A 25,728-nucleotide genomic window follows, 5' to 3' on the forward strand; every position below is an offset into this window, starting at 1 on the left:
ATTGCTTCCCCATGCCCTCCCAGGGTATCTGATTGCTCAGGTTAGCCCTGGGAAAGTACAAACCAAGGAGGTATGGCCACATTGTGCCACGGTTTCTCCACAAAAAGAGAGTAACTCTAGCATGAGCTGGGCTTCCCTAGGTTCTGACTGACAGACAGGGCTTTCCCTGTGCAGGCATCCCCTGCAATCTGCTCTTGTGCTCTGCAGCCCATCCATGTGTATCCTGCAGAGTGCCTCACTGCAGTGGCACTGGTGGAAGAAAGCTCAGTGACAAAGCCTAGCGTGACTTTAGATCATTACATCCTCTCAGATTTCACTATTAGTTTCAGACCATGAACCCTGGCTACTGTCGCAGAAGCCAGCAGGAGCCAGAAGGACTTCTGACTGGTTTATAGGAACATGATCCAAGATGCACAGTTTCAAAATATGCATGTATTTTAAAAATAAGATGTTATTTAGGTAGTTATTTGCATGTCTCACAGTATCTTACAAAATGGTCAATAATAAATGCACCTCTGTTGAGCTCACAGCAGACTGGATTGGCATTACAAAATGGTAAGGATTTGGCCCTCTGACACTGAGCAGGAATACAGAGATATAAACAGGCTGTTGAAAAAGAAATTCTCCTTTCTTCCTTAGAGTTTCATGGAACATTACTTTTACAGCCTTAATGCAAAAGTTTATACTACCATCATTTCCACTTGCTCTACTGTGGCTAAGCAGAACAATTCCAACTCCAGAGCTCTCTGGTATGGACCCTTCTAACTCACTTCACTTAAAAAAATCCCAACATTTAAAAATTGTACTAATGCTGCACCCTTAAAGGCTAATTCATGACAGAAAAATTAGAAACTGCCCCCTTTTATACTGACTTGCTCTTCTTCATCTTGTCAAAGAGAAGGCAGGAAGCAGGTGGAAAATGAGCATGCATATTATTGCTCATGTTTCTCATTACGAGAACTGTGTTGTGCAATGAAAAGTCTTAACAGAGCAAGAAGCAAATTCTGTGATGCGTCATTATCTGTTGAGTCACACTGCTCCCAGAATGCCTTAACTCTTGTCCTCAGGATGAGATTCAACAAATAACTTGTACATGAACCCTCATCAAAAAGTAACTGCACTGCTTTAACCCTGCACAAATCTGATAGCTCATCTTGGATTAAATGTTGTACAGGTCTTTCATTCTCAGCACATTATATCCAAAGCACAGTATTTATACAGCATATAAGAATTCAGTGCTCATAACAGGAGAGATACAGGGTTCAGACGGAAGACTGTTTTCTGATTTTGGCCATGATTTGTGTGCCATAGAGAGGATCAGTCAAAGTAAAGCAAAAGCCAATAAGAATATTCTAATACTATTTCTTTCAGCTCCAACAACTTTTTAATACAGTTTTATGTAGCCCTTTCTTTTTTCTTCTTCTTTTTTTTTTTTTTTTTTTTTTTTTTTTCCTTTTCTCATATGGCCATGGTTAAACAGCCCAGCCTGTGCTTTGATTTCAAGAGCAAATCCAAATCCTTGACTAGGCTCTACCTTCAAACTTTGGAAAAAAACAACGGTAATGTGAATTAAAAATTTAAAAAAGCTAATTCCATCACAATTTCATCCCTGATTTTTACCAGAAATAGTTCTCTGATGTGTAGATAATGCTAAATATGGGGTGACAGTGAAAAATCCCTATGCTTCTGAAGGATGGAAGACCCCCATATAATTATGAAAATGGCAGGCCACTATTTCTGCTCCTGTAAACTGGAACCATTCCACTCTATACAGCAGGGATCACCAACAGAGAAGTCAGTCCCTAGCATACCCAGAACAATTTTTAAGACTTCTTAGATGATGCATAGCAGCAAACAAAGACCTTTTGAACCAGTAGAATTAGAATTGTAAACTATGACTAATGATTCTTAATCCTTCAAAACCAAGTGCCATGTCGTTACTTAAAGTACTCAGAAGATTATCAGCTTTAATTGTGTTACCACACAATTTACCTGTATCAATGGAAAAAGCTTCACAGAAATACTTCCAAATAATACATTGTATGTAAAAGTAATGAACAGGTTGCAGGAACTGTTTATTTTTAAAGGGTTTGCTTAGCATGTTTGCGACAAATATTTTCAACCTTTTCAAACCTGCTCCCATCGTGTCTGCACGGACACACATGTACATCTACCTCAGACCTCATTTATTTTGAAGCTCTCTATAACAGAGAAAATCCAAAGGACTGTTTCTGGCAGAACTGTTCAAATAAAACAGTTTCTAAATATTTCACTTTCCAGATAACCAGCATCACAGGAAACAGCAATGTTGGCATTCAGTCACCTAATAAGGAAACGTTTTTATTATAGCTCATGTGAAGACAGTTCTGTTGTTCTTTCTGCATATTATACACTGTATGCTTTGTTTTCTTTTTAAATTGGGAAGATTAAAGGTTGTTTGATGACTTATGACTTGAAAACAACGCAAAAGGAGACTCAGTGCATGATGCTCCCAGGAGGTTGTGAAGCTGTGCAAACCAAAGCTGTTGCAGATTAAATCTATTGTTATAAAGCATTCTGGGCCAAACCAATCAACCACTGGCATAATTAATGAAGTCCACAAGGGCCTTTAGTGGGACTTGTTTTCATCAATCAGGAGGAACAAGTAAAGGCCAAAGCAGAGTGGAAAAGCCTGTATACTTACAATCCTGCTTGCCTTCAGTGACACTTGTGAATAACTATGGAGCGGTCCCATAGCAAGTACCACTGATTACTAGAAACATCCCATACACATAGGCTCATTTACATAAGGATAATGTGGAGGTGAAGACATAGGTTCTCTTTTGCACCAAAGTCAGGGGCATCCTCTTTTTAATTTTGTTCTATATATATATCTATTGTAACCATGCAATAGCAGGTAAAGTCTGCAGAAAGGGGGGGGGAATCTGTGAAGTTGTCAATCAGTTGCAAGGAAAAGGGGTGAAAATCCAATGACATTATTTACATGACTGAAACAAAGAAACCAACAAACAAACAAACAAAAAATCAGGAACTCTAAATGCAAAATTAAAAACAAGAGAAAGGGTTTAGCTTGTGTCTTTTCATTTCAAGAAATGCAACTGTTTCTACTAGTCAGTACAACACATTTTTCTTCACTTCCACCTCCTATAATATAGGTCTGTAAAGCTCCTTATTGTATTCAATAGTCCTGTCCTAGAGACTATGTCAGCCATCTCTCTGCTGAAATTTTTTCTTCTGCTTGTATTCATCTATCCAGACTGCAGCAGCTCTCCCAGAAACAAAGCCAGGGTTCGAGCCCTGGAGTTCCTGGCTAGCTGTCCCAAATGTAAGCAGTGAAACCACACTGTCTCCCTGCACTAGCTGATGTCAGATGCTTTTGCATACAATATTTCATAGACTGCTTAAGTCTCCCCAGTGACATCTCAAGGAAGAAAAAGTGGCACAGAACGTGGGCCAAGAATCTGAGCACTGGTCATTCAGGCTTACAGTGCTGACGTTACAACACTTGCATTGAGTTTTATTTAAAAAAAACACAAATTAACTTCCATAAAATACTCATACCTTTAGCTAGGGAAACATTCTTACTTAGAAAAGCATTGGATTATTGCAAAAAATATCCTTTGCTAGGATCAAACACCTAGTTGCTCCCTCAGTTTAGTATCCTTCAGTATCCCAGTGTAGCCACCACAACTGGAAAAGGTATCCCTGAAATGGTCTCTGAAATCCTACATAGATAAGTAATTACACCTTTCCATGATCACTCAATCTAAGAATCAAACTCCCTCTCCCATCTGTTGCACTGTTCAACTGGTTGCTCCCAAGAACTCTCAGCTTGGCTTGTGAATCACTGCATTTTCAGAATACAGTACACATTCATAGCATGATCTACAGCCTTTATGGTGAATCTCCTCATAAGGCTGCCAATTTATGCCTTTGGCTGCAACAGTAAAAAAGAGAAGGTGGAAGAATAGAGAAATGAGAAATCAAGAAAATGCTTAAAATGCAGCAGCATTTGAGATTGAAGAATATTACCTAGGAAAAAAGTGATAAATATGCAGGGAAGATCAGATATTGACAGAAGAGAAAGCAGACTGCAAAGAAAGGACTGGAAACAGAACACAAGAATTCTGTGTGTGCAACCAAGAGTGAGGATCCTAGAATAAATTTGGTTGAAAAAGACCTTTAAGATCATGATTAATTACGCTAGAGATAAGAGAGACTATGACAAAAAAGGTGAATTAAGCTTAATGATTGTATTCTAACCCACAAACTTTCTTACTCAGTTGCACAGGGGACACAAAGATCCAAAGCGAAGCATTCAGCCTTGCTGTGGACAGAAGATGCTCTGTATTAAAGTCACACATGCTCATTTTGACAAGTGTATTGAAAAGGTGATTGCACCATGACATCCTTGAGGCTAGCACTATGGTTAGTTATGTGACATTATATTCTCAGACACTCATGAAGGTATTAATGACTACTCAATGTTTCTGAATATTACTTCAGTGTGTAAAACACATTACTTCATCTGGAGAGAATAAAGTTGTATAGAAAGGTAATAAAGAGAAAATACTTTGTTCACTCTTTCAGAGGGCAATAGTGGAGTAGCTGAGCCCTCATGCTGACAGCACATCTATTAAAGTCAAGAGGAATTCCAGCCATGCAATGGCAGCAGGATTGGTGTGGACTGTCCCATTATCACTGATGCAGCAGACTGATATACCACATACTAGCTACTTAAAGAAATGAGTGTGCAGTGTGTTTCCAAGAGAGGCAATAACACCATCTTAATGTCCACATTTAGAGGAGAATTAAAAGAAAAATAACCTAGGCCCGATACTCTTCTCTCCTCGTAAGGCTTTCAGTGGCATTACCCTTCTAATTGCAGTGGAGTAAAATGTATTTACACTGCACTGAATAAAATGAGGTTTCATGCCTGCTTAAACTAAACCATCTCCTCCTACAGTAATTTGCTATTATTATATTGGACTGTTTAGTTAAAGGGATGAACTACAGGATGTGTGACCACATTAGAAGTCAATGTTTCATACTTGGGATGTTGATAGGGAAAGGGGGAGAAGTGATCTTTCAAACCACTGACATTTATACTGATATTTTTTGGCTTTGCTACTTCTCTGTTGTGTCAACTCTAACAAACTAAAAATCATATCCTAGAAATTATCTTAAATTGTTTTTTAAACCTGATTAAAAATTGCAAGAACACTACAATTTTAAGTCTCTTAAGCTAGGCAGGATGTAGACTTTATTCAGCCAAACAGGAGAAAAATTAGAGTAATGATTCTCTCACTATGTTCAGGCAGTGAGGGCTATTGAGATTATGGCTTAAGCAACAAGGTGGGAGTTTTGGGAGAATACGAGGAAACACCCAAGATCAGAATTTACTTATGGGTCTGCTCCCAAAACCAAACAGGTAAGTAAACCAATAGAAAGCTTCCCTGACTCACTGCCAGCCACAATAATGGCACAGTGCTGTTGTGAAAAAAGGGTGGACCAAGCTATGACAGAGTGTGATAGTCACAAACCTCTGCAGATAATCACACTCCTTTCTCTGTTGAGAGTTTCCATTGTAATGGAGTTCACTAAAGTAAATGTAATCAAACTGGATCAACCCTTGTCAGCCCTTACATCAAAAGGATGTTGCCTCAATACAGGCCTGAAAATATGGCCGAATGATTGAGAGGGAGCCTTGCAGACACTCAACCCTTCCTACGATTTGAATCTTGCAATCTTGAACTATTTTCTACTTTCTTGCCAAAACTGTCTCTCAGCTTTTGAGGGCAGAAGAGGCGCTAATTTGACTTTATATTCCTCTGCTCCCAGGCCAAACACCAACCAGTCTGTTGCCCTGATCTAACTGGGTGCACTGGAAAACAATTCAAGGGCATTATGGATCACACACATTTCAAGACTTTATGTATTTATAATGGATTCTAGTCCAACAAAAACTCCATCTAAGCAGCCATCCAAACAGAGGACAATAAAACTAGTAAGTTTAAATAGCATTAGTATCTCACAGGAAAACAATGGAACAACGTAACCCACGGTTTAAGTGAAGATAATATGGGGTTTTTTTTCACAGCTTGTTATGACTGTAATATGATTGGATGAAAAATTACATTGTGACTGTCTTCGGTAGAAAACCAGGTCTTTACATGAAAAGACGTTTTTAATTCAAAGTGTTTGTTTTTCATAGGAAAACGTTTTTAAATGAGAACAAAAGCAAAAACAAAACCACACAAATTGTTTCTTTGAGTTGAAATTCTCAGAGAACCACAAAATCCAAGATGCTTACATGTTTTATGAGGTATCTCTGAATTTTTTAAAAGGGAAGACCATTATATCCTGCATGTACATTCAGCCTAAGGATTTATGAAAAAGAAGGATCTAATGAAGATTCAAAATTACAGGTCGCACAAGGCATTACTATGGCCAATCAAGATTTTGAGTTTTGAGCCAAAACTATTCAGCTTCTTTAAGGGGTTTTTTGTTGTTTGAATTTTCATGTTGAAAATACAATTTTATAGCTGAAAATGAACACATTTTAAAAAAATAAGTTCCCTAAGAAGTCTATTTTTTCCAGAGAAGGCTGTGTTTTAAACTAGTTTGGTATATTAAGCTTTGCTCTCTATTTTCTCTTGTGTTTTTTAATGTACCAGGAGAATTTAAGACCTGAAATTTAATTTACAGCCTTAATCTTATTTAAACATAGTTTTATTTGTGGTTGAATGCAGATACTTGGCCTGCTGTTCTTAAACTAAAACAGGTATTAAAAACAGCTTAATGAAAAACAGGGGTCTGTCTCTTCAACCACTGCTTCTTCTCCAGTAACACAGAAATCTAGTGCATTATGGTAACAATAGTTAATGCTATTTCTAGGCAGTGCAGAGTGCAGGGAAAACAGTTTCTAGCATTTATCTGGAACAGTCTGTTATGAGAGAGGACAGAGCATGATGGACAGGGTGGAGTGAAGAGGAAAGCAAGCCAGTAATAATACAATACTTGGGGTGTTTACGGCATCTTGCAGATGAAAAGATCTCAAAGTGGTTTTACATACTTTAGCAATGTAATTTGACTAGAACATGTTCCCTTGTGCCAATTATGACCCTTGGTGTGGCTTCTCATGGAAAAGAGGCTCTACACTGGTCCCAAACAGAAAAGCCAATGTATTGCATTTAGAGCAGGCTAGGGGAAAGCACGGATAACAGCATTAACCAGGAACCTTAAGAGTCCATAAAAGCAGATGCTGCAGCAAAGGCTTGGACTGATGCAGTAGCTGCATTGCAGACACATGGCCAGTGTACAGGTTTTGGAGTGAATTCCACTCCTCCCACAGAAGTCCCTGTAGGAGTTTAATTACTCTTGCTTTTGTACCAAATGGAAAATGTTAACATTACTGATGAAGCCTCAAAAAGTTACTGCATCACATGGCCATTTATTCAAGAATTAAAGGGAAAAGCCAAAAATTTACTGGAAAATAATTAAGCAACTTATGAACTGTAACACAAGCTTTCGAGCTTTTCAAGGAGTTTGTTTAGATATACATGTTTTGGCAAATACAGAAGTTGGAAGTCATATGTGATAAATCACCCCATTAAAAATCCCTCCAGATTTACCACTGTGGCTGCCCATAACCTGATCTACCAGGGAATATCTAGAAATGAATTCAGACTGTCAGAGATGCACATGTCAGAAAACTGAGGTAAAACTTTTAGCACCAGGGCTGATAAATGCTACATGGCTACCAGTGTCCTTCCATGGTTGGTATTTCCCTTAGCAGCAGTCAGAGTTTTTTGTGCAGAACATGTCCAGATCAAGGAGTAGAATTCCACAGTTCACATAACATATTAGCTGGAGAATATTTTGCCATCACTGGTTTTGGTTTTTTTTTTAAACACTTCTTACTCAGTTACTGGAAATCACAGAATTGTTAGTTGGAAGGGACCTCTAAGATCATCTAGTCCTACTCCCCCGCTAAAGCAGGATCCCCTAGAGCACATTACTCAGGACTGCACCCAGTTGGATCTTGAATATCTCCAGAGAAGGGGATTCCACAACCTCCCTGGGCAGCCTGTTCCACTGCTTTGTCACCCTCACAGTAAAGAAGTTTTTTTTCACATTTAAGTGGAACTTCCTATTGTGCCTTACAGCTTGTGCCCGTTGCCTCTTGTCCTGTCACAAGGAACTACTGAAAACAATCTGGCTCCATCCTCCTGGCACTCACCCTTCAGATAATTATAGGTAGAATGGACAGTTGGCCATTTGACTTACACTCATGGAAGAAAGAGAAAATTGCGTTCCTCAGAATTGTCTACTCTGTCTTATAAAACCATAAGAATCTTACCAGAACAGCTTGCTGGATCACTTTCATTAAAATTAAGAGCAAACCTTAAAATTCTGGTTTTCTTAACCTTAGCATTTCCTAGAGTTTTTAGCAGCTTACAGATAAAGACATAAGAAAGTCTTAACCTTGCAAAATGTAGGAGAAAGTTCGGTGGATATCCTCAGAGTGATGGGATCACTTTCTTTCCCACCTATATTCCAAATAGAGTTTCTTCTTGTTCAGTAGCATAACCACCAATTCATTGAAGTTTTGAAAATACAAGTCTCAGAGCTCTCTGACATGCAAGCATTTCTTCATTTTTTTAATATATATTTTTACTGGCTTGGCCACAAAAGTAGTATTGTATTCTCAATATTTCAGAAGAAAACAAGACAACTGTTTAGATGCCAGTTTGCAAATTTAGATGCCTAATTCTATATGCTCACACTTGACCTGGGCCTCTTGTCCAAGAAAGTGCATCAGAATCAAGAAAAAATTTGTGTTTAGTGTATTGACAGAGATATGCAACAGCTACTGTTTATGTTGCTCATGGGGATATTAACTGCCCTGGTGGAGGAGGTAAGAGGTGTCATCTCTGTGTGGAACATGGGAAGTTTCTCCCAGCTGTCAGGTAATTGGGATGATGATGGAAGGCCTGGCAGCTCTTACTATCAATGTTGCTGGACTTCTTGTAAAAGTTGTAAGATCTATTTTCTATACACCACCCAGAAATTATAGTAGAGCCAGATCCAGACTGTCTTGTTGGGAAGATGTATGTCTTTCTGAGAAAAATTATGTCTACACATACGATCCAGTCCAATGCGTTTCTGTGCATTAACAGGATTCACACTGGGTTTTTGCATTTGCCATTAAAATATAGACTGCTGGCCTGAAATTTCTCTTAGAATGTACAAGGCTTATTGATGCTTTCATGATTTTACAATCTTGTGTCTGGTAAACTGTGGAGTGGAAAGTGACAGGTAAGTGGGGGAGTGCATGTCTAAAAAATACATAACTTGAAGCAGGACTGTTGTGTCATTTACTTGCTGCAGAAAGTAATATGATATAATTAAAAATGGCCAGGAAAGATTACTATCTTTTGGCAGCAAAGTTTAACACATGCAGTAAAACAGAAATTGTCAGCATTGCATAAAACAGATCTCTTTTTTCTTTTTTTTTCTTCTCTTTTTTTTTCCCCCCCTTTTTTTTTTTTTTTTTTTTTTTTTCTCCCCACAGTGGGGATCCAATAAAACCCTGGAACATCTTGAGCATAAAGAACATTAATTGGATATAAAACAGAACTTGGTTTTTTAATGGTTTAGGATGGGAGGATCGTCTCCTTTAGTGGGAGCAAAAAACTGGAAATGTCAGTGCTTGAGCCTTATAAAGGTTTTGAACTAATACATAAAATTAAAAATAAGATAAATGAAAATGCTTGTGAAAAATATTATTAAAGATAGGACAGTACTATAATAAGCATGATCCAGCAGCCTCCAAATTAGGAATATATCATAATATACAAGCACTGTGGGGAGGTCTGGAAAGCTTTATCTTCTTGGAAGAGGCTGAAAGAACTGAAAGCAAGCTAATTTTCCTTTACCAATTTAGGACAGGCAAGGCAAGGCAAGGTCCGGCCAGTCCAGGCCAGGCAAGGAGAGAGGACAAAACAGTATGAAGAGTAAATTTCTTCCCAGGTGAAGAGGATGAAGAGTACTGTTCTCTATTTAGCTACCTCAAGACTAGGGTACCATTAAAAATTGCCACTAAAAAGTAAGACAAAGTTCTCCATTAGGAACTAAGTCAACCATTTACTGATTGGCCCTAATGGTGTGAACAGTCAGTGGTTTCTAAGCCACTGGTTTTTCAGCTGCCACTGAATGCTACTCTGAAACCATTCTGTTTCTTGACAGAAAAATAACAAAAAATGAAAGAGAACTAACTCCTACTCTTCAAAATATTTTAAAATAGAACAGTAGGGTAAATAACAAGACGTGACAGTGCCTTACATGTCTCCCTCTTAAACAGTTTCTTAACAATTCTGCTTTGTAGTAAAGTGCAAATCACAAATTCTAGTCTACTCCAAATAATTTAGTTCATTCAGAAACTCTAAGGGGAACATTTAGTGAGTTGGCAACCGGAGCCAATTCAAAGAGTTTGAGGAAGACTGTTGGTCTGAAAGTTTTTGGTCCTTCTTTGTATCAGTTTTTCTTACTTAATGTCCTCACAATACTTTTCTCTTTACCTTCCATGGTGAGATAACAGACCAAATAACAAATATTCTACCAGCTGATGTCTCCCAGCAACAACAAATTTTACAAGGCCCAGAAGCCAGATCTGTTGCCATCACAAAACATTCAGACTTTAGCTGCAGATGTCATGAAAAGATGCTAATGTCTTTTATTTTGTAGGGAACTGATCAAGCTATAAAGTTCACATTAATAATTTCTGGATTTGAGCATGTCCAAAATTTGGCAGAGATTGACTGCCCACCTGTAATGGACAGAGCTCCCATTGACAGAATCAATGTGTGGACTTAGTAACAAATTGATACACTTGAAATTTCTTTAAACCAATGGTTCTGCTTTCTATTTTGCTTTCATTACTTGGATCACAATTCAATGCCATTTCAGCTACTCAGGACTATCAAACCTACATGCCAGAACATTACAGATTTCCACATTGTTAAATAAACCTAATGCAAAATAGTTCTAGAAAACTTCTGATTAATTTGTAGTAAATACGTAACTGGGAGCATACAACTGGGTCTTAATTTTTTCTTGCTAGCTACACATCTTCAGCTGCACACACTTCATCTTCAGTCAATATTAAAAAACAACATCTGGAAAATGCAACAATTAATGAGAATAAATACAAAGTCACTGAGCTGTTACTCATTTTCCTGTCTGTAAGTTACTCATTATGCTTAGAGAGGAATAGCCATTAGGATTGATGTGATTGGGCAGACACACAAGCTCTTTATTTCCTCTAAAAAAACCCCACTACATGGAGTATTTTTAATGCAGGCTTTTTTTAACTTCAGGACTGAGTTTTGCCAGAATAGGCATAGCAGGAGGACATTAGCCAGGATCAGTTTGGAATGAACATAGAGTACAGAACAAGGATTGTCTTAGTCCTTTTGTAAGAAGGTGACTTTCAGGGAATGATCAGTGCACAGAGATTCCACTGGAATAATTGCCTTTGAGAAACAAAGTGATCTAACAAAACAGAAACCTCACTGGTAACCAACATAGTTTCCATGTGAGAAAAACTGATATGTACAAATGCTTTAAAGCAATCAGATGACAAGGCAATAAAAACAGCATTCAGATCTTAGAATGTCACTCTGTCACATTAGTCAGTCTCACTGGCAGACTTTGCCAACAGATTCAGACTATGCAGACAGAAAAATGCAAGCAGCTATTTGGTACAGATTCAGACACATAGTCACTACTTACATTATCACTTTAAATTCCTATTTTACTCTATCAAGAATGTATTCACAGTAGACTTTATACTAATTGTTTTTATTTGCATTTGCAGCCAGTCTATACTACATTATTGTACGTGCACTTCAGTGTCCTCCTAAATGGATTTTGAGAATTAAAGTCCTGTTGGATTGAGCCCTCTGGGGCTAATTGTTAAAAACATGTAACAGACTTTTAAAGCCTTGAAACTGATAGTCTACAGTAAAATTGCAGCAATAAAAGACTATTCCATTGTGTCAGAAAATTAAATTAAAAGCTACGTGTTCTTTTCAAGCCAAAAATGAAGATGATTCTACATTACCAGAATATACCAGTGGCTGAAATCTGGGCATTCTTGAAATCACTAAAGCCATAGGTTGAGGAGAATGAATTCTGATTTAGGATTCTTCACTCTGGATGAAAAAAGTCACAGTCACATGATCCACTACTCTTTGCATAGATGTCTTAAGAATTTTGACAGCCTGACCCTGCCTCAGCAGGATTTATGCCAGAACAGAATTTCCTGTGGGCCAACCCTATTTTATGCTGGATCATGCATGGCTTGTCCTCTAGCACCTGCTTAAAGTATATAAGCATAAAGCTGCCAGAAAGCATGAAGCTGGCACAAGCACTACATCACATGTCTGTGCCTGATCCAGATGAAAACTAAACTACTGGGTGAGTGTGTAGCATGCAGTCAGAGTATGAACGGCAGTTCAACCACTGTCTGGGAGTTCTGCCACTGACTGCCACGGGCCCTAAATGTCTACCCACTCATTTCAAGTGTTTAAAATTTAACACATGAATCAAAGTCAAGTTCAGTCAAGTACAAAGAAATGCAACAATTTCTCCCCACCTTCTATTTTGCTGGTCATACCCAGTCATCAACAAAACACCAATTTTTCAATAATAAACTTTACGATGCGCAATAAATTAGCTACTTGATTGATCAATGAACATATAAATCTTGAGTGTTAATAATGCCATACTATTCAATCTTTACAGAAACCAAAAAGTATTATTAATAAAAGAGAATAGGACTGAATAATAAATACTTGAAACTGTACTGTGTCTTAGCCAATGACACACCATTTTGCCCTAGCTATTTAACTTGGATTATTTTATCACCGGAATCTCTAAAGACCTTAAGCACATATATACATTTATTCCAGATTATGGATGACATTTGTATGTGTGTTTGCAAAATTTATGACATTTTATACTGAGTATTATTTATTCTCATTGGTGTGATGTTCAGACTATATTTAGAAATTACTCTGTACTTTAAGAATTTTTTTGAACACGAATAATATTGAGTTAAATTAATTTCATTTTTCATGGCAAGGCTCCCACAAAAAATTAGAAAAAAATGACCTTAAATTTAAGCTAGTAAAAGGAAACCTAAGCTTCACTGGCCATTGTGAAAATAATTATACTACCCTTCCTTTGTCTGCATTAAAATTAAAAAAAACCCCATACATTCTCTGAAAAATGTTACACTTGTTTCACAAGAATCCCACAGGGATATAAACTGCTGGTAGAGCAGATGTAGCAAGGAGAATGTAAGAGTTTTCCTCAGGGAACTGCATTTTCCCTGTTAGATGCTGAGAAAGTATTTGCCTGTCATGCAGCATTCTCCACTCACACCCAGGCTGCTCCTAGCCCTGAAGCTAAAGCAACTGGCAACTGCTTATGACATAGTCTAAAATATCCAGTTTCTTCAAGGCAAAATATTCTGGTCTTTACAAATGACAAAAGCTCTAAAAAAATACTACCTGGACTTTCAAGTGATATAGAGATGGGGTCCAGTTCATCTAAAGCACAGATACCTTCATGTAGATATAAACTAGTCACTGCACTCAGTGAGGTCCAGTTATCTAGTTAGCTGGTCAAGTGCAGGTGTAGGGTTAATGATGAGGTGGGCTGCTCTACAGGCTCTACTGACAGCACTGACTACATCTCCACAAAGTATGGCAGGAGTTTTAGGCATTGAGATGTCATACAGACCACAACATTGTAGGCTGTTACATATTGATGCATTAACCACATTTTTTATGGCTGTTGGTATAATTCATATTTTTGTCAGTCTGATGCGGGTGGCAAACCCATAATATTTTCCATGAAATAGAGGAAGAAATGAGGAATGCAGGGATAAAAAGAAATCCAGAAGAAACAAAAAATCCACAAAATACCTGCAAAGGCACCAAGACATATGGATAAAACAAAATATCAGCAAGCACTATTATTTTAGCAACTAGGTGCATACTTTTTTTTCCTAATTCTGGAAAGAAAACTTAAAAAATAATAATTTCAAAATAATTTTCAACATACAAAAAGAGCTAAAATCCACCACTCTAAACAGAGCTATTGTTACATGTCCTGATGTTGAAGAAGTTTCTGCCAGCAGTAACATTTTGTCATCAAAAGCTAATAGGCTAAATACCACTCTTCAAATGCCTTTTGTGAGCAGTAAAGGCCTATTGCTCTGAACTAACAAAAAGAATGTGAACTAGAAGTCATTATAGAACATGGATATACAATTCCAGTAATTTCATGCCCTGCATCTCTAAGTCTCCCAAGTGTCATTACTCTACGTTAAATTAACTTAGGCTTATTTAATGAAATGAAACACTGGATAACTAACATAAACTAGAATTCCCTGAGTCATTATTTTCTATCTTCCAAAACCTACAAGCCTATGCTGATTTTACTGGCTAATTGTAACCAAAAGCCTTGGCACCACTCCGAGAGGTAATAAGGGGAAAATCTAGCATAGTTTTGTCAAGACCTTAAAAGACCTGATTACTGCATATCACTCAGCTCAGCCATCAGAACAATTTACACGGTTACCGACACACGTTGTATTTTGGGAGTCTGGAAGAGAGATACTGCCAAGTGCAACTGGGGAAGGCACTGTTCTCAGCACCTACATTCATTCTGACTGATTATGTCATATTACGTATATGAGTAAAGCCACAGCAGAGAGAGCAGTGGTCCCCTCTGGCACACCAGGTATCCCTACAAAATAACGCAAAGCTGGCTACATAGTGTAAGCTGACTTAGTTCTGCTAGTCTGGGTATGGCACCGCAGACTGTACCATGTGCCAGCCCCTCAGAGAGCCTCTGTACATACTATCATTGTAAGCAAGTCCTATTGTCAGCAAGTCCAACACAATCATGCTTTGGATGCTAATGTTACATGGGCTAGCAATCATAAGACAGGTAGACTACGCTTATGGTTTCTTCTCCTTTGCAAATATGTCTTCACATATTTTCTTCTCAAAACACCTTTTCTTTCGTGTTTTTCTAAATTGTGTGTGTGTGCGTATGTTGAAGCTTTGGCTTCCAGCAGCTACACTGCAAACTTAAGAAACCTTACATTAGATTTTGCCTCTAGCACTGTAAAAATACTCCCCAAAGTGATGTATTTCTACATGTCTTTTATACGACAGAAAACCCAAAGGAATTCTGTGCTTGCTAACACTGACTAAACAAAATGAATAATAAATCTTCAGCACAGAAGGTGTTTTCTTCAAACTTTTGTCCACATTCTAAGGTCCTTCCCTTAAGAACCTACTGGAGCATCATGCAGCGGAAAAGTATTAATTAATTTAATTAATATTGCTTTTATGTTAAAAATAGCTTGTATAAAGGAATGTGTAAACCTCTTAGTAAGGTTCTGCCTGTCTTTCTTATGGTGATTGCTTGTCTTTTTAAATGCTTTGGGGCCTCAAGTCAGTAAAATACTTCAGCACAGTACTTAATGTTAACCACATATCAATTTCCACTGAATCTGAAACATGCCTTTGGATGACTTACTGAGCTATAGCCTGTATCATTAATGTTTCCTTTAAAACTAAACATTTTTCCAGAGAAAAAGAAACCAGGAAACTAAAGAAGATTATGTGAAGTTTATTCCACTGAAAAGAAGGAAGTGTGAATAAAGCCTGAAAACTTGTTCTCCCCCAAAGCACCAAATGTATCTGCGTATTTTAGAGGTTTCATTTGTAGGACATTCACCGGACATTCCTAGTCAGTGGTGAAAAAAGTAAAGCCAAAATTCAACAATTATAGAAAAGGCAACACAAATAATTCACAGTAAACTGGTAACCAGTTTGATGTTGCAAAAGGCAAGTTACACTGTCTTTCCAATTTCCTGTTAACTGAAAGCTGCTTTCTGATAGGAGTTTGCTTTTTTTCAGGTTTGCCTCTGAAGATTTACCACCAAACCATTGTAACCCACACTGTCGTTTTCCAAGCATCTTCTTGCTAGACAAGAACACACAAGTAGATAAAAAAGAAGCAGAGAATTACAGAGGATTAAAAAAAAAAAAAAAAAAAAAGTCACATCCACTCACAGATATAGACAAATGTGAGCCAGAGACTTTAATGGAGTAATGTCTACTGAACCCTGGCCAAAAATATTTCCATATAAAAGGAACACTTGAACCTACAAAATCATCACAATGCAAATCATTAAGTTGCTATCATATGATGAGAGTGGAAGTATAATGGTTATTAAAATGGCTTTCACTTAAATGGCTTCAGTTTTAACAAGGCTCAATGCATGTCTTCACAAGAGCTTTGCAAAGTAAGGACACCACAAGTTCTTACCTGAGCTTTTATTGGTTTTGTTTTGTCTACTCTTTACTTGCTCAGTCCATAAGGTAGGATAACGAGAAGCTATATCTAGAAAAAAATCAACAGAACAAATATTTTAAATGTTACAAGTTTTTCTATTTTTTTGTTAAGTTACTAGCAGCTGAATAGTAAGTGGCTAGTTTTAATTATACATGGATCTATTAAAAAAAAAGGGCATCTTGGTTTCTTTTAGGACAGTTAAAATCTTTATTCACGCAAAGGCATGAATAGTTCCTTCCTTATCCCATTGATACAAAAGATTGAAATAAATACTTCTAGACTAAAATTATGTTTAATTGGAATAAAAAACTCCCAGTGTGGACCCAAAATATGTAATAACATCAGATCAGATTATGCAAGATTTGCATTGAGTGGTAAGACAGTCACAATATAGGGCTATCATTGCATGTGGGCCTTGAGCTTCACATTTACACAACAGAGTATTTCCACAGTCAAATAAGCCTGACAAAACATGAAATGTAACATTACTAGACAATACACTAAGGAAAGAATTTACCCTTTATCTTCCTTATGTAACCATACAGTTTTTATCCACACTCTGGCTCAAGTTTAAAACCTGTCTCTGCCCTGAGTAGTGACAATTAAAACAGCTAATGTCAGTCGCCATAGCTACAGTGTCACCTCAGAACTATCACATGAAAATTGTTGCTTGTAAGTAAAGACTCTGTTGCGTTTATCGTCTTTATCGGGAAAAATGTACAGTGGCTTTCAATTTCTTTCAATTTCTTGCAACTGCTCCACAGCAGTTGCCTTAACTCTGAGGCAGCATTTGACGTTGTGGTACAGGTTCCATACTGCATACTTCAATACCACACTGTTAAATTCCTGTTGCTACTCACCTTCTTCATCACCTTGAGGCTGAGTCTCCAGTGCAGGAGCTGAGGCATCATCTGAATTCAGAATGGAAAAGATTTGCAAGGAGACTACAATTATGAGAGTAAGCTAAATAAGTGTACATATATGATTGATATTAATGATTTGCACATAGCCCCGGCCAGTAAACAAACAGTAATTTAAGCATTATTTATAGATGTTACACAGCATAGATATATCTACAGACTATGGACTATAAATGGGTGGCTTCTGAGGTTATGGCTGAGGAAATGTTTGCAGGGTATCTGATGAGGCATGAAATTATCACATCACTCCCTGGATAATGATTTTTCATTGTTCATGCTGCATAGTGATACCTATAGATTATAACTGATCTAAAGAAGTAATTAGATAAATGTATAGAAAGGGTAGGACCTGTGAAAACAAAAGCAGTTTTGGGTGAATGAGTGGCTGCAGATATGTTGACACCTTAGAATGGAAGTTTCTTTCAGCACAGCAGAACCTGTTTAACAGTCAAGCTGGTTTTGGAAGCAAGTTTCACAGATTAAAGAACCAAAATTTTATTAGCGTAATTCTTATCCTCCAGTCAGTCATCTCCATCCATCCATCCACTACCAGCCATTACTGCAATAAAAAAGGGAAGAAAATTTACAGAAATCGTAAGAGGATGTGAGTAATTTTAGGTTCAGTAAAACACAGTGGAAGTAGTGCTGAAAAACAAAAATCCAATATGAAAAACTATTTAAATTAGCATTTTGTGAGAAAAAGTGGTACCCAAAGGCCTATCCGTACCTTATTATGCTTTCATTATTTCCAATTATTTCAGACACTGGGTAAATATGACTTAGTAGGCCTTGCTAGTACACATTTTCCAGTCATTGCTGTCTCCTGTAACATGGAGCTATCTGCAAGACCAAGACGTCCCACAGTAAACAGCATCTTCCATGCAAGTGTTTTATTAGCATTTATTGAAGTTTCATAACTGGATCTCAGAACAACATAGTTTCCAGATTGTTTGCCTGGCATTTTCATAGAGAATAGAACTGAAGGAAACGGAGGAGCTTCATCTTCCATGTAACTCTAGCAGGGTAACAGTGAGCAGCAGCTTTAAGGTTAACAGACTACCTGTTTCCATTTCTTCTTGCTACTCAAATTCAGAACAGTCTCCTCCTGTTCTATTTCTTGTAACCATGTATTCTTGTAGGTTGGTTGTTTTTTTTGTTTGGTTGGCTGTTTGTTTGTTTTTTTTTAATCTGTATGGTCTTTATGCAAATCATGCAGAGGATTTGGAGGCATTGTGACCTAGAGGTCACATTTGGAGGCCACTGCCCAGTTCACAGCAACTACAGATAGCATTTAAATACCAAGAGCAGGTAAAGCCAAATTTTACCTGATTATTCATTCAAGGTTCAGCAGCTCAGTCACCACAGTCACAAACAAAAATAAAGGATTCCGAACAAGCTTTATATATGGGATAGCTCATTCAGTTCAAAGCTGAAAATGAAAGTCCTGACCAAAAGCAGATTGGTAACTTAAGGTCAGCAAAACACACAATTTGCCTGGAAACACATGAAGGAACAATTTTTTAGTAATTTGTAACTACTACCCTTTTAGTAGTAGTACTGATTTTCTAAAACCTAACAGTGCAATAGTTTATTTAAATCTTGGGTATACAACAATGCTGCAAAAGTTCCTGTAAAAAAAAAAAACAATTATATTTACAGTGGACCAAACATTCATTAAAATTAGCACTGATATGAGTAAGTTTTTTTTAATTAATTCATACAACTGTAACTGACAGCAACATTTAGTGTGCTAATTTCAGCTGAATTTATTTTTTCTTAAGTGTTTGGGGAGCCTAAATTTCAATTTTATCTAAAGCATAGACATCAGTCTCATTTAAATCTACCAGCTGTGTTGGAGTTGCATCAAATTTTGTACTTCCAACAAGATATACACCATGATGTATCTCTAATAACAACAATCAGCTGGCCATGAATGTAAGCCATCAGATGAATTAATCACAATATAGAGCAAAGTGCTGGGTCCAAGATAATTCATGCGCTGATTGCTATGGAAATAAAGTGAGGACTCCAGTTCCCCAGATTTTAGGACTGTAGAATGCTGTCTTTATCAAACAGACAGAATAATCTGTCCTCTAGGGCAAGCAAACAGTATGGGAAAATATTTCAAAGTATAGCTATGGAAAGAAAAGTTTCTTTCCAAACAACACAGAACAGCGAAGGCTGTAGGGCTGAGGCTGGAAAAATGTAATGACTATGCACATATAGACAAATATATGCATACATACACACACATTTATACTCATAAGTTTACTAATATCTACAATGCAGACGAAATTAACAGTGTGTATGCATGTATATATATATTATATGCATATATAATAATGATGAATATATATTGATAATTTAAACCTACAGAAAACCACAGCGGTTTATGCCACAGCTATTTTAGTTTCCACTTAAAGGCCTTCTGAGGTATTTACCTGTTTTTCCTGCACCTTCTCGTTGTGGCAGCTTCTCACTCACTGAACCTGCAATTGGAAAATAAATAACCCAAAAAATATTATTTTCACTTTTAATATGTTTTCTAAGAAACACAGTTCAGCTTTAATGTTTTATTTATGTTTATTACATCAACAAATATCAGAAAATTCTTCCCTTGCAAACCAGAGATTTAGCTTTGCCTGACTTGAGCATTTGTGTACCATCAGTTTAATGTCAGACACTACTTGGCCACCAACAGACCTAAGAAAGAGATAGCTTTTCATGCTACATGAACATCATAATAAGAACATGCTCATATACTGCAGAGCCAATGTTTCCCTTCTCCACTGACCCAGTGAGGGCAGAACCTAGACTAAGACTCATCTCCCCAGCACTACTCCCTTGATATTCCTCACACAGGGCAGAACCCACCTACACACAGGGTCTTGCCCACACACCTCAGCTGCTCTGAGGGGCTTCCTCAGCCTCTAGCCCTGTCCTGGCTCAGATTAAAAACTGCCCCTTTCTGATTTAACTAATTCATACAAGGCACTCCAAAAACCCTGTACTGGTGTGGGAAAGTATGTGCATTGGGGGAGGCAGGGACAGTGTGTTGCTTTGAGTTTGAGCCTGAGCTGGTTGCAGGAGATGTCCTCAGAGCTGTGGCCATTAGGAAAAAAGACAACAGTGGTGGGAAAGGAGTTAAGATGTCTGCAGAAGACAGTTTTTAACAGCTTATTCTACCAGCCTGGACTGAAATGCAACCAGCATCCAGTCTTGATCTCAAGTTATCAAGAAACAAAGTATCTACTGGTTTCCTTAGTGGTTTTTACAGGAGGTAGTTGTCCTTACAGTTTAAAACAGAAATACTTCATTATTTCTTGCTTATGTCTCATTATTACAACCATCTGTATGATTCTAACTCCTAGCCACTTCTTAACAACCTGTCTATCTCTGTTGCATTAAAAACCCCACACTTAAAAGTGGTATGTTTCTCTCTGAAGAGCCACATGGAGTTAAAAAATAAAAGCATGTCTATCACTTCTCACCACATTGTCTCTTCTTACACACACCTGTTTTAATGAAAAATCAACCGTATCTGACAGCTGCTCAGAAATGTGTGAAATATTTTGGTTGCCTTATTTTTTTTTTAATTTATTTTCTTCTGGAATAACTAAATTCACTGTGTTAAAACAAACTAACCAACAAAACCCCATCCTTTGTTACTTCAGCACAAAGTATAGACACAGGAATCCGCCAGTGGGAAAGCAGCTAATGTCACAAATCTGGCATGCTGATTTTAAAGCCTCCATAAAAGAATACTTGACAATGCAACCACACTGGTACTACCTTCTGAAGAGTTCAGGGGTTTTTTTACAGCTTTTATATATCCATATAAAAAATATTCTGGCTTAGAACTGTTTCCTTTTTTTGACAGCACTATAGTGTTTTTATATCATGTTTGAATCACCAGAAATTTAGTATACTTACTAATGCATTAGTATTGATTCAGACTGGAAAAATAAAGCTATTATCATTGCAGGAATTCTATCCAAGAGTGTCCGGGATAGCTCTCTCTAAACACATTTCTGTTGTTTACTCTGAAGAGGAGGCAGATTCTTGCATTTATGTTACCTGAAGCCAGATCTAAGCTTTTTGATGCTTGGCTTGAATTTGGTAAGAGGCTCAGCTTGAACTCAAATAAGATGTTCCAGTTTTAGGAAATTCTGCATGCAAAATTACAGGTTTTTCTCGTTGCACTAGCTAGCAGTGATCCAATCTTTCCTCAAATGTCATCCAGTTACAACTAAATGTAGTTTATCAATTTAACTTTGATGCTTAGGAGTATAACTGTAATTCTCTTGTAAATACTGAGATTTTAGGTCTGATTCTCATCCACACTAAAGCAATTTACACCAATTCATGAGTAGAAAAGTGGTCTCAGCATGGGGAATGTGTCACATTGAACTGCCAGTGATAGTCTCTTTGCACTAAAAAGTGTGTTAAATAAAGCCTCGGTTTGACACCAGTGTTGTCTCTCTATATACACTCAGAACCACTGTAAATTGAACCTTATACCAGTGAGTTTATACTTAAGTAATTTAACACATTGCCAAACTTATATAATATTCCATGTCTTAAACTAAAGGCAGAAAAATCTTTCCAGATTTAATTAGCACCAAGACCCTTTGAGATTACTCCATCTGTATGTGAAACTGTAAGAAATAATGACTATATAATATTCATGTACAGAAAGGAACTGATTTTATTTTTATTTTTATTTTACCTTGCTTTATTTTTCCTTAAATATTGATGGTAAACTGATGGATGGAGGAACACAGTGGCATTTTCACTGGCTAAGTTTATGACAGTGAATATATTTTCACGACAAAATTAGATTAATACTAGGATAATCAGGATAATATTATTTTTTTAATAGTCTTAAGAAGCTAACGAAAATATTCACAGATTTTCCTACAAGGGGAAATCTGTACCCTTCACATAGTTCACCTGAAATTTTGAATTGATGCAGCAGAAACTTTTATTGTCTCCAATTGGAGGCGAGCAGGGTTATTAAGCTTGTATTATTTTTTTCTGCCATTTTCTGAATATATTTCAGAGGAAGAAATACTTCTAGCTTAAATGGTGATAGGAGGTTGAATCTGCAAGTTTCTAGGAAATTTAATTGTCTAAACCCACAACAAATGCTCACATCTTCAGCTAAATAAGAAACAGAAATAGCAACTTATCTAAAAGTTAGGCAAAACAATCAGCTTCCAAGTTTTCAGTGCACTGTAAATAAAAAAATCATCACATAAATATATTTATGGAAGGTGAAAGAGCAAGAAGGGGTATTAGATTCAGCAACCTTATTTTAACAAGAAAAATTTAGTAACATTTTAGCTTATACATTTCCTTAGCCATCTAGACATTTCTGATTCTGATGAACTAAAAAAAAGATTGCAGAAATATTTTTACCTAAGTTTACTGCAAAACCCCCAATTCTGCCCAGTTGCTGTCTAACAAGTTCTGAGGCACAATAAATCTTCCAGGGAACTTGATGTGAGTTTTGTAGCTTGTGATGTACCATATCCATTTTCTATAGTTCTGATAATGTGTGACTGTGCTTCAAAAGAGAAGGTCAAAGTCTTCTATCCTGTTCAGACAATGATTTCTGATCTCCTGGTAAAGACTATTTGATAAGTAATCACTGAATACAGATACCAAGAAACAGGACAGAAAATTTCCCATGCTGTTATATATTTCACAGCTGTGTGTGTCTGAATATGTATTTATAGGGAAAGTACTATGTATTGGGATAGAAGAACTAGATAATCCAAGGATGGTTATTTTCCTCAGCTAACAAAAGCAATGAAATGCACATTTTAAAAGCTCATTGCCTTCCCAAATATATTAATTTTTCTTCATATTAACTGATTACAATACTATACAAACAGGAAAAGTACTGAATTTTTAAAAGTACTTCTATTTTAGCCTGAAAATAGTATCACGACATCTTAACTGCAAGGAAGCAAAAGTACTTCTCAGAATAATAAAACGTGTTCATACGTTTGCAACCTCACTGGCAGAAGCTCAGAAGAGTTAGTATGGCATAAAAACCCTAGAATAGGTGAACAATGTATTTTCCAATGATAATTTAACACCTGCTTCTCAATTTCTGCCCCATTTCCCAGGACTCCGTGACTGTGAAATCTGTGCAGTTCCTTGCAGTGCTGATAACAGAGATGAGGAGTTGTAAAAATGTCTTTCTTATGCCTAGTGTTCTTTAGTGAAGGTATTAATCATTTTTAAGAAGCTTTCTTTTTAATGCTGTCATGGGAATGTTTGATTTACTCTCCTTCTCACCACTGCTCCTTCAACAGTAGAGACTATTTCCATGGAGTGGAATGGCATTCTGAGATTTATCATGTGTGTTTTAGCAGCACCAAGTGTTGGTGTGAGAATAACTGGAAAGGATGGAAAAAGAGCCTCTTTCAGGTAAGGATGTAGTAAATGAAGAAAAGCTTTTACATAAATCAGTTGGAGAGTCCTGCATTTTTTAAATGCTGCTTATAACCTTCATCTTTCCATATTTAGTGTCTCTAGTAAATAAGACAGCCTTCATAAGAGCAATCAGAACACCACAATGAGCACAAAATTGCTCATAAAGCTATTGTAGATACATTAAAAAAACCAATCATGTGACACTTTTCCATCCCAGGACCTGAGATCACTTTCGGAAGCATCACGTTTTGCAGTTAACCAATATGAAGAGTTAGATAAACGTAGAGGTTGCTTGTTGGACCTGTCTAATACTGTGATAATGTAAAGTAAATGCAAAGCACAGACAGAGAATAGAATTGAGAAACTGAACTCCTAACTGCCCATGCTAAATTCTGTTCCACATTTCCTCTTATTAAAATCCAAGTTCTTCCAGGCTAATATGCTCCTCTTTCCTATTTCTGGATATTCACCCAAGTCAAAGATGGTTCCACTGGGAGAAAACAAAAGGAAAGAAATTATCCCATAGTTTAGGAACAGCACAGTTGCTTAGACACGTATTCATAGCTTATCTGAAGTTACTGAAGGACTCATCTAGAAATTAAATTAAACACGGAACATTTTCATTAAAAAAGAGAGATTTACACACATTCCATGGTATTCCATTTAAAGGAGAAAACCATTACAAAAGCATGTTCACAACTCTACCTGCCATCTTAATTATCTGTGCACTTTCTGCTGTAAAGGGAAAAGGTGACAAAAGTCATCCTGGGATAAAAAGATCTGTCACATGCAAACTGAGAAGTTTGCATGAATGTATTGAAATGGCTATAGCATCATGCCTGCAGAATGCACAGAAGCAAATGAAAATACAGAAACATGCCACTGCTGCAGGAGATCTGTCTGCAATATCAAAAAGTAGCAAGGCAATGCCTGCAGTGAGAATATTGAGCATACGGTGTATTAGGCTGATAAGAGACAGTAGTGTTGGAAGAAATGGCATCCCTGAGATGCTAGTTAAGAGAGGGTTATACTTAACTTCAGTGTATCCACTAACATTTTGGGTTTAATTCCTGTGCATAGTGGTACTAAAGAAAATGTCTAAAACAGAATCAGTGGTGATCTGGAAAACATCAACAGTCCTGGGGGAAAAAAACATCTCTGTTATCCTAAACAGATGGCAATTTTTAACATATACTGGGAAACGGAAGGAAGGTGCAGTTGTGCTTCAGGCTTTCATCTGCAATATACAAGCAAAGTTTTCCTTTATTATACCACATAACTTCCTGAGAAAATCTGTAGATGCCTTCTCTGCTGAATGAGGAGGTTTCTCCAGACATCAAAACTGAGCCCTTAGCCACTACTACTGCAAAATTCTCTAGCACTTCAAATCTACTTCCAAACTCTGTAGCTGGGCTTCTTTCCTGATGGACAAAGGAGACGTGGTGAGCAGCAAAACATGAGAGCACTGAGGAAATGTGCAGAGATAATCCCACAGGGTCTCAACAATTGGAAAATTACCCTTGATCTTCCATGGAGCACAATCAGACTCTGCATACTCACCCAGGCCTGGGAGCAGTCCATTTATCTCTGAGCTACTAAATTAAAATTTAAAGCTACTCTCACCCTCTCCTTAGCATTTCCACGAAGGGAACTTCCCTCCCCATCCCCTAAAAATGAGCTGAAGCAGTCTGGCAGTTTACTTGCTAGGCATATGAATATACCTCGGAGAAGAACTAGGGTTAGGTTCCTGTAGAGACAGAATAATTCTTACACTAATCCATTCATTAACCTGGAACTACACTGCAGTTTCTCCTTGATAATAGCGAACACAAATAGAAAAAGTGAAAGTACTGTAACTAACTCAGGAAAATTTTGAGTCAAACCTAATGCCATATGATGTGACACATCTGCCAAA

General features: G+C 37.2%; 1 protein-coding gene across 4 annotated transcripts in view; it reads right to left on the reverse strand.

Annotated features, from left to right (window-relative positions):
* SMOC2 (SPARC related modular calcium binding 2) overlaps positions 1-25,728 on the reverse strand; it is a 141,584-nt gene that overhangs the window by 52,177 nt on the left and 63,679 nt on the right. For 2 of the 4 annotated variants that reach the window (XM_051614735.1, XM_051614734.1), the window contains exons 5-7: positions 19,808-19,855; positions 17,307-17,390; positions 16,420-16,494 (exon numbers count right to left, since the gene is read on the reverse strand). In XM_051614735.1, the coding sequence (XP_051470695.1) occupies positions 16,420-16,494; positions 17,307-17,390; positions 19,808-19,855 (207 nt within the window). The remainder of the gene's footprint in view (positions 1-16,419; positions 16,495-17,306; positions 17,391-19,807; positions 19,856-25,728) is intronic. The other 2 variants (XM_051614737.1, XM_051614736.1) reach the window with 1 other exon arrangement.

Source organism: Apus apus, chromosome 3, assembly GCF_020740795.1.
Source record: "Apus apus isolate bApuApu2 chromosome 3, bApuApu2.pri.cur, whole genome shotgun sequence".
Lineage (NCBI taxonomy): Eukaryota > Metazoa > Chordata > Aves > Apodiformes > Apodidae > Apus > Apus apus.